This window comes from Monomorium pharaonis, unplaced genomic scaffold (assembly GCF_013373865.1).
Source record: "Monomorium pharaonis isolate MP-MQ-018 unplaced genomic scaffold, ASM1337386v2 scaffold_38, whole genome shotgun sequence".
Classification (NCBI taxonomy): domain Eukaryota; kingdom Metazoa; phylum Arthropoda; class Insecta; order Hymenoptera; family Formicidae; genus Monomorium; species Monomorium pharaonis.
In genome coordinates this window covers 43214-56920 of record NW_023415670.1, presented here as the reverse complement: position 1 = coordinate 56920, position 13707 = coordinate 43214, and the positions used below count along the sequence as shown (strand labels likewise).

The 13707-nt window shown below is 32.3% G+C and overlaps 1 protein-coding gene across 1 annotated transcript; it reads right to left on the bottom strand.

The window, feature by feature from the left end:
• Window positions 1–4036: 4036 nt before the first annotated feature.
• Window positions 4037–12320, bottom strand: LOC118648336. The gene is made up of 4 exons (XM_036294670.1): window positions 12311–12320; window positions 11875–12073; window positions 4880–5039; window positions 4037–4123 (listed from the first exon to the last, which is right to left on the bottom strand). Exons 1-4 carry the CDS (start codon window positions 12318–12320, stop codon window positions 4070–4072), a joined length of 423 nt encoding a protein of 140 aa, XP_036150563.1. The 3' UTR covers window positions 4037–4069.
• Between the last annotated feature and the right edge of the window lie 1387 nt (window positions 12321–13707).

The following is a 13707-nucleotide window of genomic DNA, read 5'->3' as shown; positions in this document are numbered from 1 at the left end:
AAGTAAAAGAAACGATGATACGGCCAACAAGATGATACATCAGCTTTTATCTTAAGTAATTTACATAATTATGTGTCGTCCACGCAGTAGTACATTTTGACACAAAACGCAGAAGCAACCGTTAAAAAGTTTTTTATCTTACATTTTCATATACGTGCGAATACTTTGATTCTCGAAAAAACAATTCTTTATATCAAGAATTAAATTATATTAGGGGAGATCTACTTTTATCAATCGGTATGTAAAAAAAATTAAAACTAACGCGATGGTTGATCATATTATTCGTATTATTTGAATAATTTAATTGTACAAATACGTTGTGGCCGCGTAGTATTAATATCTACGATTTTACTGAAGGAAGGGATATGCGAAGAAAGATTAGACTGCGAAACGCACGAGACAAGACGAGGCGAGAGTCTATAGCGAGACAATAGGCAGAAGGTCCGAGCGAGTGAAAACAGAAAGACACGCAGTCGAGCACTTACGATAAGGTGGTAAAATTCTAATTTCCGTGATTTGTTCTATTTTATAATTAAATTATTAATACATCCAATTATTAGCTCTATCATCTTTAGATTATCATACATTTGATCCTTCCCAAATAAAATTTGATCTACTTTTTGATATGAAATTTTTTTTCCTGTCAGGTAAACAAATCGCTCTTAGGCCTCAAATTATTAGAAATATTTTTTTTTTTTTTTCCGACTCATTGAATTCAAGGATCATTTTTGCTGTTGGACATTTTGGCACAAAAACGCAGAAGTCGTTAAAAAATTTAATTTTACTTTTCATGTGCCACACGGATACTGGATTAAACATCATTATTAAGCTCTAACATCATTGATCTTATTTGTTAGAAATTGTCCTTGTACATACATTTTGGGGTGCAAACGCAGAAAGTCATTTGAAATATTCATCTTAATTCGATGGATAAAGTTTAAATGTGATAGTCTACAGAAAGCCGTATCGATAATCACATCGTAATATTAATAATTTGAAATATAAGAACATTAGGCGTTGAATCTAAAAAGGTAAATCTAATTAAATAATTCGAAATTTACTACACTGAAAGACTGGCATCACACAGTACAACGCGGCTCAATCTTTTATTTATTTATAATGTCTTGTTAATCTTTTAAAAAGTTTCTTGAAATATCTGCTTGATGATTGATCACTGTTATAAATATTTAATTGTCTAAACTAATAATCGCTTACTGTGATAATTGTAATGTCTAAAATTTAAGTTGCAACAAGTATCTATACATAAAATACAAAAAATGATAAAACCTATTATTTGCTGTTTACTTATTTTTATATATTTATACCTGTCTCTATACTACACTTATATTATACTTATATATATCTTACACATAGTTTTAAACTTGTTTTTAGTATTCAGGATATCTTTTTGTTTCACAGTGATAGATTGATATATTCGTTATTTTAAGTAAATTAAAATTTGCATAATCTTTCAAAAGAACTTCCCTCCCACGGGTATGACCTTAACGTAGTGGAAGGGGCTCAGTACTCCGAGAGCTTGAAAGCCTGTGGGGGAAGCTAACTATACCCATTACACTTATTACGTCGTCGATCGTACATTGTGGTTCGTCGTGCCGCGTTTTCGGGAGTGCTGACCGATTTAATTGAAAAACAAACCGTAGCCAGTTCGTCGCGTCGCACGTTTGCTTCGGAAATGCCATTCAAGTAAATGGACTAAAAGAGCTTTTCTCATAACTCCCATGATACAATTCGATCAAGAAATAGAAGTCGTATCATGGGTTTTATAGATTAGTCTAATTAGTTTACGCGCGATTGTAGTATGTTATTCGCGAGTGTCCCTATGCAACGAAAAAAGGAAGATCGGAGGAGATGCAAACCTGGGAAAGGCATCGGGCTTCCGCAGAGAAACCTTGCGGTGAGTATTGACTTATTATTTGCATAAATAGTTTTTCCATTCGAGTTTACTTTGATAAATCACAAATATTAATAATAAAATTTTAATAGTAAAATAAAATTTAACATATGAGATAATTCTGAATGCGTTAATAGTTTTGCACGATTATTTGTGCACGCAATATAATAAAAGATTAAATTAATTATAACATAAAATTAAAAGACGTAAAAATATAAAAAATAAAATATTGCAAAAATAATACAATAATCAGAATCACTAAGCTTTTTCTTTCATTTTTAAATTCGTGCAAGCTTTTAAAAAAAATCTATCAAAAGGAAATCTCTCTCTCTCTCTCTCTCTCTCTCTCTCCTCCCTCTCTTCTCCTCTCTCTCTCTCTCTCTCTCTCTCTATCTCTCTTCCTCTCCTCTCTCTCTCTCTCCTCTCATCATCTCTCTCCGCTCCCTCTCTCTCTCATCTATTCAAGTATAAACGGTTAAAATGCTTTAGTAAATAATTAATCCTTGTAGATTAACCGCTGCGGATGTGGGATTTTCCTTCAAGATGCAAACAAGAAAGTAGATAACATGTTTCCTAGCCCGACCAGCTGCGCAAGCGTTGATATGAACTACTTTCTCTTCTTCGAAAAGCTTCAAAAGACAATGTATTATTCATTTATTCATAAAGTATATAAATTGGCGATCAAAACATTAGTTTAGCTGATAGTTTAGCTTTTTTTTAATTGTGTGGGATTTAATAGCAATTAAGTAACATATGGCCCACATCGTAATTAATTAGAGCAAATCGAAATTCCACATTTAGCGCGTTATTATTAATCTATTAATATTTATTCAAATCGTGATTTAATAGCTCTAAAAAAATAAATATATAATACTTAATTCATATTTGTCATTAAAAAACCGACAAAAGATCCTTTAAATGATAACAATAGAAAAAAAATTGTCAATACAATGTAGAAAGTAACAATAAAGATGTTCGTTTCTATTACAAATACAAATTGAGTTTTGATTTCAGAAATAATATAAAAATGCAAGATCTTAATTTTCTTTAATATTTCTTTTAATATTTTGCATGAAAGCATATATATTACTATGTAAGTATATCTTTATGATTAAAATCATTATATGTAATATTCACTAAGTCTGTCACTTGTTTACGTCGTGAACATTAAATGCAATTAATCGGCAAAGCATGTGTCGAACATATACATATATGCAATATATTGTGCAAAACAGTACGCAATTCAGCGGCGTCATCACAAGCGCGCTCATCAAAATAATTTTCATGCTCCGTGGCATTTAATTAAATGGCCGATGGGATTGACATGAACGTTGCGTTTAAATAAATGATTATGCGGACTTCGAACACATAATGAACTAACACTCAGTGCTGCGCGAAGTATGCATTACGATTGGGATTACAATATCCCTCGTGCGTTTTAACTTGCCTAATTAAGGTAAACGTAGAGCGGATTATTTCCAATCAAATTTCAAAACATTAAAGTGAATAAGTAATGTAAACATTTTAATTTAGAAAACCATATAAAGTTTTAGTGCCTTAAATTCGATTTAAAGACAGTTTTTAATTATTACGGTTTGGAAAGACATATTTGTAAATGTTTTAAATATGTCTAAAAAGTTTATTAAATTTTTAGAATCCGAAATCATTTTCAATGTTAAATTAATTCAGTTGGGTAAATAGATAATAGTTATCTATTCCTGAAACTAATATTGTAAATTATACTCTTCGTTACATAATATTTACCTAAAGTTCAAGTTATGAGATTTTGCTTCAAGTGTCTAATTTTATTCCAAATTCTTTGGAAAAAATTTTAAATAAAATTTTAAATAAAATTTTAGTCTTCAAAATTAATATATTAATCTGGTTAATTTTTTCTTTATATAATAATGATTAACAAAAGCGTAAAAAAAATTTTATGCTGATTCGATAATATTAATAAGTTATTAATAAGTTATTAATAAGTGAAATACGAAAAAAAAATGCGAAAATCAAGACGTCTAGTAGATACAAATATAGGATTTCGCGACCCGCACGCATTCGCCAATTTTCGTATAGTCCGAAATATTCCATCGTGAACACAACCGCAGCTGGCATTTGGGTTCAACTTTACCGACAAACCGAATCGGGTCGTCTAAATCACCCTGATGAGGATAACGAGAGCCACCGCCACCACCTTCCCAAGTTACGAAACTGCAAGGGTAGAAACGGGTTCAGTTAAAAACAGCTTCGCCTAACATTTAACTCACTAGCAATCGGTACTACTTGAATTATCGGAATTAATTCCGATAATTCAAGAGGACGATAAAAATTGGTTATTCGTATCTTTTATTTAGGCGTTTGCTTAATTAACAAGTGGTAAAAACAAAAAAACCACCCTAAAAAATCTAGAGATTTCTTTATGTATGTTAAATATGATAAATATGCTAAATATGTAAATATGTTAAATATGATAAAAATGTAATTTAATAAAATATTATATATTAAATAATTCACTATATTCGTAATATCAATTATAATTACGATAAAATAATCATTTATTCATCTTTAATTACGAATTGCAGTAATATGAGAACAACCCCCGACTACAATTCATGATACTACAACAAAGTAATAGTTACATGATCGCATTTTGCATAATAAGTGTTACATAATTATATCAAATTTTGATAAACAGAGAATTAACGAGGAAGATAATCATAATATATATATATAATGTGCATGGAATTAATAAATTTAGTAGTAATCTATGTAAATATATTTTGTGTGCGGATATTGATTTTTAACTTGAACCACAATCTAGCTGGTCCGATCAATCTCTGTGGATTTAAACGGAGATCGTGGTCATAAATCCAAAAAGTTAGGTCTGGACCATATCGCCGCCACAATTGCGACTCGCTAAAGTCCCGGAATAGCGCAATCAGAGTTCGCGAGTTTAAGCGCTCTCACCGAAGCGGCTTCGAAGCGATTAACCGACCAGGTGTCAGCAACGCACCGGAACGACCCGCGGCAATACCATGAAAGCAATGTAGTTTGTATCGTCGTGACAAGGCGATTAAGCCAGTCCATTAATCCCTCCCATAGATATCTCGAGTAACGTTTGATGCTACTGAAACCAAAAAAAAAAAGTAACAAGCGAGGATTTACGCACGCGAAAATGATCAACATTTCAACAATTTTAGGAAAATTATTTAAAAATTTATTACATAAAAAACCATATTACGCTTATGCTTTCATTACATATAATTATTATTCCAGAGAGAGTTGCACGAAAAGTCGATTCTTTCGCTGTCGCGCGACATAACGCGGACAACGAAATGCGAGTTGAGCGCGCTGCAAGTTGCATAATGTATCTCCGCCATCCACTTCCCCGACCGACGTGGCAAACTACCGTAGATGTACATCCCTAATTACGCGGAGATTAAACTCAAATTACATAATCTAACAATACGCGGCAACTAGATAACCCGTTATCGAGATGAGCGCGCTAAGGAAGCGCGCGTCGAATTATCCGGGGATGCATTCAAGGGGAAGAAATTACCCTCTCAGGGATCCTACGAAAGCGTAGTCGCGTATCGTTACATGACATGTTAATCATTTTAACCTAGATATATGGAAGACTATCGCTGTATCCTCCGTGTGTCAATATTGCTCCACGATAGATTGCTCTATTATATAACCATAATCAGTATACGACATCAGTCTTGCATAGTATTATTAACAATTAAGCTAAAGAAACGTAATAAGACAAAAAAATAAAGATAAAATTGTTAAATTATTGATCCGATTATGCTGAATAAATTTACCCAAAGTGTTAAAAGTAATATTTAAAAAAAAGCTACGAGAGTAAATTTTAGTGGAAAATAAAGAAAATTGAAAAAACGAAAAAGCATGGCAAGTTTTATGGCTAACAAACAATTTGCAATAACCTGATTTTTAGTGCGGAACATCTAGCTATTAGTATACAACCTCTCTAAATAATTATATTTATAAAATTAATAGCCTAATACAGCAAAGGTATGTTTCAATTAAAGTCAATTTTATTTAATACGGCTTATGCGAACTATACATACCTCGAATGCATTAATAATTAAAAAATAGTATAGTAAAATAAGCGATAATATAATAACGCTAATAATAATGTAACTTTAGAATTACAGGATTACAAGAATGATTACAAGAATTACAAGTTGAGAGTTTAGACACGATGCTATTTCGAATTAATGTCCTTCGTATGTCAAGTCATTACAAATTTTCTCGTGCAAACGAACTCGTCATTACACACGATAGGCATATCGACTTCATGTTCTCATGCTATTCCGTTAGTCTAGGGACAGTCCATTAGCAAAGACGAATTTCGTCGGTGGGGTACAGCCGGCTGAAATCTATCGAGTGTAACGATAGACGGCTTAACGATATTGCCCCTGCGATAGATAGTCACAGCGATTTTAACGTCGTTAAGGGTAACGTGAAAACGAAGTTAAATGCTTCACCCACTCCCTCCGCTCTCATCTCCGTTCACGGGCTGCGTTCTCTCGTTCCGGCTCGATGCAATGCGGCGCAAGATGCGCTTAATTGCAGTCGCCCACCTCGCCGGAACATGAAACCCCGCTTAACATAATTTCCGTACTATGTAATACAATACCGCTCGACTTTCCGAGTACGAACATTTAATTAACCGTTGGTGTCTAATAGGGGACCTACGATAAAGCAACGTGGGCACGCCTAATGATGTAATTATGCGATTATGATGGAGCCAATTAACGATTGAATTATGCTCCATCGTGGAGAACTTCGCAAATTTCAAATATATAAAATTCAACTCTACTTTTAACAAATATTGAACATAATTTTTGCAGTTATTTCAAAACTAATGGCTAATGAAATATTTTAATTTGTTAATAAATATTGATATTTCAGCATAAAGTTAAATGCAATCTTCTTAATGTATAATGCAATAATGCAAGTCTTGTTATTAAAAATTTTTGTAATTCCATTAGTTTAATTAAACGTTAAAAAAAATTTTAGCAAAAAACCTGCATTGCACAGTGATTAATTAAGTAACAGTTAATTTCATTCAACGTCGTTAATTGAGTTGACATATCAGTCGCGATCTGCATTTTTCGATGAAAATGAACGCTTGTAAAACGAATTTACACATCTCGCGAGAATATCGGTTAGTTATCGGAAATTGTAACGAATCATGCGGAATAATGCGGCGCACTGAGCGACGGTATGAATTATCAGGTCCGTCGTTTAGAAATTTGGTGGATAATCACGGCAGGGATTGCCGAATTGCGGCTCGAATTCGCGTGACGCGCATGAATAATGGGCTTGGAATTGCACGACAGACCTGCAATAGCAGGTGAATTAATAGCATAACGAAGACATCTTTAACGGAAATAATCATATACGTCTTCCTAGAATTTGTATTTCAATGGTCCTTCCCTGATCATATGTGCGTATTCATAGATTTTAAGCATTAAAATGAAATAGTAAATTGACAACATTTAATATAATTTAATTCTAGTTAACGCACGAATTAATTATTAAATCAATCATGCATATTTTTCAATTGTGAAAATGAATAACTTGATAATTGTAACGTAAAACGCTTTTATTTATAATTTAAAAGTGAATATATTGATTAAATTTTAATTCATTAACTCATGTTATCATGATTAGATGCACATTTAATCTTGGTTAATTTTAGATAATAAAATTATACTTCGATATTAAATAGATTTTGGCGCTTTTAGTCGAAATTTTCGTACTTGCCCTTGCGCATTAAAATAAAATTAGCAAGTCTTCCTAAAGGGGGAAATGTCCACTTAGGAGAATTTAATCTCATTAAATGGCGCACATATACCAGCAAGACAGGACTGCATATTTTGATATTTCTTTTGTTCTGCACAAATTAAATGTTTATTATTCTAGTCTGATATAATTTACATGAGAAAAAATCAAGTATGTGTGTTTTCAATTAAAAATTTTATCAATTAAAAAACTCTCTCTCTCTCTCTCTCTCTTTCTGTATCGTGCGGCGAGTTTAACCTATTAACGCTCAAAATGGAAGTATTAAGCCTGATCTACAATTGCTGGAGTAAGCTTGGCAAAAGCTGGAGTAAAAAGTAAGAGTAAAGTAATTTCCTTCTGCGCTGTGATTGACCGAGCGTTAAGAAAAGCAGGAGTGGGAATAAGACGAAATGAAAATAATTTATTTCGTTTACGCCCTTACGCCAGCTTTCTTACGCTGGATTACCTTTTACGCCTAGTCTTACTTCTTACTCCATGCTTACTCCAGCTATTGAAAACCAGGCCTTACATTTGTAACAATCGTAATGTACGGATAGCTTACAAGATGTACATCGTAATTTCGTTTTCTATAATAGCGTCCTGTAAAAAAGATTCATATTTAAAGAACTCACACGTGTATTCGCATGAACTCGTCCAGTCACGTAATGAAATAACAGAAATTAAAATACTGTACGTGTGGAAGTCGCGAAATATTGCATTTGAGATATTACAACGTAATATTACGATATTCAGTTTTATTCAGTTCTCAAGTATTCCTTCGGCACTCGAATTCGATGCAGTAATCTCCGTAATCAAAAATTATAAACGTAATTTAATTTCTGTCGTTTGCTATTTGTCATTTAATTGTTAACGTTAAATATAATTAATTTACTTTTAGTAGTTTATAAATAATAATTTAATATTACATACGTAATTTTGAAAATAATGTTTTGTTACCCATCTAGTAAATACAAAAAACACAAAAAATAACCTACTTTTCCATTTCTTCTCTACAAAAATCTCTCTTTTCATGAAAGATTAATTATTTAAATTTCAAATCTCAGTGACCGAGTCTTTAAATTTCAATTTTAGTAACCAAGTCTTTATATCGTTTGTATAATCCGATAATTATACAAACAAAATGAAACTAAACTTTGAAAAGAGAATTACGCAAAACAGAATCATTTTATAATAGAGGTCAATTCCAGAAGCTGTCAAATACCAATTGCTGAACGAAATAAACGAGTGGTATCAATGAGCGATATTGAATACGCATTGAATATCATTGATCACTGATTAAATATCAATTTGAGTTTATCCACAACCGCAAGTAATCAATGCAGAAACGCCATCAAATGTTCTCTCATCAAATGTCGATGGAACAGCTGTAACAAGGTCGAGTATTTCGTTTATACTCTCTATCCAGTTTATTGCTTAAAAAAATAAAAATAAATAAAAAAACCTACGACTTTTTCTACGTAATATAATGTTGGATTGCGCGAATCACATTAAAAAAAAAATAAGAATAATATCCTAAGATAATAATATAATAATCAAAATACAACGTGACGCGCAGGAAATATAATTCTCTTTCGTGGCGATAAAGGAAGATAAATAAATAAAATGGCTAGTAATAATAAAATAATAATAAAATAGAAAAAATAAAAAATAGGTAAGACAGCCGTGAGGTAAGAGATGAAAATAGTAATATGTACCATTGTAATGAAAAGCTAACAGTTTGTTCACGATATTGAAATATCGCTAGATATATGTAACATGAATAAACGAACGTGACTGTCGACAGTGAGCGATTTTCGCTTTTTCTTCAGAAAATACAGAGAGAAATACGGAAAAGAAAAAGAGAGAAGTACGGAAAATTAAAGTGAGAGAAAGAGAAAGAAAGAGTGGTTTTATTATTATTGCTGACACGAGGATTATTTGACCAGCTTATCTCAACTAACTTGAAAGCTTCCTCACCAAGCTTTTGCTATTTTTTCTCTAAGATAATGTAATATTTTGTACGCAAAATTATTCCTGCAAATCTAATTAGCTTCTGAAACAGTGGTGAGGCTCGTATTTAAAAAAGAGGGAGAGAAGACAAAAAATTTCATTAGCGAAAAATAAACATGAAGGTTGCAATGTTTTCATTCCTTTGTTATACAGTATTTTATAAGCAACATAAAAAACGCGAATTCCCAAAAATTAAAAGTGTTTACAAAAATATCCACACTTGAAAGTTTATTTAGTAAACTTAATAAATTGCTTAGAAGTATTAATTAAAAAATGTTGAAGTCACAAATTAATATCACTAAAACAATAAAATTAAATTAATAATAATGACAGTAAAATGTCGTTAAAAGTAAAATAACAATAATTTATCAAAAATATTGGTATATGCATTTTACTACAGATATCAGAACTTTGCAAATTCGTATAGCAAGAAAACTGCATTATAAGTTCAAAACCTCGGCAGAAAAGCGTATGGAAATCTGTTGAACTCGACGAGACTCGTTAAAAAATCCGAAAATTGTGTCGTAACGAATACGTACAACTTACTTTTGCTTCTCACTAATTTTCCAGCTTAAAAAACAAAGAAAATTATTTTTGCTACTATTCACAACTATTGTAAATGTGAAGATCTCGAGAGAAAAAATGTAGCTATATTGTACCAATATTACTGATATTTTCTGATATCGATGACCATCTCTATTATACGAAGAAATTTTTGTCGCTTTTCGTGATATATCGAAATCTCCCGCAAGCGAGATATGGAAAGGATTTACATTGAGTAGGAGAATGGGATAAAATGTCGAAGAAACAGCGCGTTTTATCGACACCATTTACAACAATAGCTTTTGTCCAGCCTTTTCTAGCCGTATCGAAAATCGCCAGTCTCTTCTCGATCGATCGAATCGTATGCGAAGGGAAACGTCGTGGTTGCGCTTTCCTATTTCCCGGCAATTTCCGGAATGGGACATGATCGATTATGAAACACTCTCTCTCTCTCTCACACACACACACACACACACACAAATTTTTCCCCAAGCATCATGCAGCATTCTCATTCCTTCGTCAACGATTTAACTCACGTTCGAAGGTGAAGGTCGTTGTGACAACGTGGCAATAAGTCATTGATTTTTCAATTATCGGCAGGATAAAATTTCTAAAGTCGCACCTTTGCCATAAATATGATACTAAGAAATTAAATCGTAGGAAAAAGGGAATTTCTTTCGGAGGACTAGAACGAGGTCACGGGAGAAAGGCGAAGTGGTCGTAAAGTCGTTTAGTATTCCGGCGATATCGTCTTTCAACGTAAAGGTACACCGATTAGCTCTGTGACGAACGAATTGGCGATCCAGGAGAACCGCGAACAAAATCGCCGACGTGCCGAAAATAGAAGGATATAGAGAAGACGTGACTGGCGTATCGCCGAATTTTCTCACCGATTTCTTAGATGTACTGCTTGATGTTATATTTTTATGAAATATAACATGCAAAATGATAATTCGTAAGATAGAAAATGTGTAATTGACAGACATCGTTATATAAGGACGTAAAACCTTTTAAATTATATTATCTCTTGTAATATCATTAACCACTTAAGTGAAAAAAAAAACAGAAAAAAATCGAATGTCATATCATTATTTTCTACTTGTTACTAATCCGATAAATTTCTTTGTCGAGATCTAAGGAATGGAACGAATGGAACGATGTAAAAATAACAAGTAACAAACGATTAAATATTAAGACGCAACGAGAAAGGAAAGAAGAACGTAAAGATTAATTAATCAATGTTTCATTAAGTCTTCCTACTTTGCTGATAATAATTAAATAAGAAAATACTCCTCGCGCGATAATTGTATTCCGAGAGATAGAAAGAATAAAAATTAATTTTCTAATATTACCATGCATATTTTTATATGTTATTGATTTTATTATATTTTTATGTGTTATTCTATCTTATATAACGATTTTAATGTTCTTCTGTCATATCTTATTCTATTAATTCAGTATAAAATTTTTATTCTACAATTACTGACATTATTCTGATGTTTCAGCGCATTCTTTCATTGCTTTCATATTTAAGTGAAAATTCCATACTATTAGAATATTAAATGAACGCTTTGTCTGCCTGAAATTAAACTTACCTGTAGGTGATGAACGCAAACACCAGGGCCACTAGGGACAGACTTCCTCCGAGGACGACGATAATAGACTCAGCACCGCCGTCCTGGTCGAAGGCGATTCCCGTGGAAACGCCATAGGCTATTCCGCCGCTGGGCTGCGGAAAACCGTGAATTGCGCCGGTGTATAAGCGTCCTCCATGTTTGTCGTTATGCCCAACATCTGCGACAAAGTAAATCCAATTATTAAACCCGAATATAAATGAAAAGTAAACATAAAGGCAATCAGAAAAGAAAGGGATAATTTATATATGTAAGGGAAAGAGTGGCGGGGATACTCGCGCTTTTTGAATTTTTAATTAACCGCATGTTTAATGTACGGAAAGAGAAAAATAATGAAAGATAGAAAGTGGGTTTAATTAACTGAAATTAAATTAATGCAAACGGCCAACGCAAATACTTTTCGCCATTTACATGGCTGCGGTTAAACTAAAGGAAGAACAAATTAATAACGTTTTACCGCGATAGCGGTAGACCTTCGGTTTCCATCGCCACAAATTTTAATTAGCAACGAAAACCATTAACTCTCGTGGGTGCGAATTTTGACAACTCAAAACGCTGGGAATGTTAGAGATTACTGCACCCAAGGAAACAGCTTTCTGTAATATATTCGGGCCAGTGCTCGTGTTACTGTTATATCTCTAGACGATATCAGAATACAGGTCTCGAGTGTAAACCTTAGTGCTAGCAGACGAGGACACTTTATATGTATATTGGATATAATTTCATTTTCTTGTCATAAAGATATAGTACTGAAAATTACTGGATCTACATCTAATATTATTTTAATTATATCTAAATATATAAAATAACTATTCATTTGATTACAACGTAATTATATCTCTCCACAATTTCTACTAGCAGTTACAAAAAATTTAAGAAGAATAAAATAAACAGCGAAATACTTCAAAATTTATTCCGACATGTGCGGATTAAGCTTACACCGTTTCTAATTCACAAATTTCAATAAAAGTTCAGTGAGATCAATTATTTTCGAAATACATTTTACTTATCTATAATAATAACAGCTATATTTTAAATTGATTTATTAAAATTAAAGTTTTCTATTTATTTATAGCTTAAATTTTATAACAATGCTATAAATCAATAATATTGCAGTAAAAAATAACGTAATTAGTATATAATAACAATTTCATCTTATTTCCCTGTACAAGAATTCTTACAAATTGTCTTTCAAAGTATTGTAAATCTCGATTTATTCGATTCAAATTCCGGGAACCGTCGGACTTGTTTTAATTTGTTCTACTAGCACACGTCGACGTGTGGTGTCGTCATACATTATGTATTTTATTTTGTAAACAACGTAATCATAACGGTGCATTTTATCGACGTAATTAGTGTAGATAATTAAATGCTTCTGTTTTCCAGGTGTATGTATACATTTGACAGGCATTTATTTATCTAAAATTGAATTTTGTTATCTGAATTCAACGTATGTAATTTTATAATTTATGCGAACACGAACTTTAAATGTAAAAAAACATAACGTTGCGAAATCGTATACAAGATATACTCAACAACGACGTTGGCCAATCAAATATAATTAACTTGTTAATTGTGAGCACATTTGCATTGTCAACTTCGAGTAACATAGATTACAGGCAAAAGTTTTGCCACGTAGCGGCAAATCGATCAATCGTTCCCGTGAACTGGCCAGCAAATGAGATTTTTAAATTAATAATAATACGCCGTATGCTAATTCGAAGTTGATAACTTAACCATCAAGTTTTAATTGAATCAACCGTTTTGAAATCTTCGATTAATAATGCAAACTAT

Coding starts and splice junctions, on each gene's coding strand:
- LOC118648336 (XM_036294670.1), bottom strand. Junction 5,040..11,874: donor TTTGCGTTCATCACCTACAG/GTAAGTTTAATT, acceptor TTTTGGTTTCAG/TAGCATCAAACGTTACTCGA. Junction 4,124..4,879: donor ATCGCTTCGAAGCCGCTTCG/GTGAGAGCGCTT, acceptor CTACCCTTGCAG/TTTCGTAACTTGGGAAGGTG.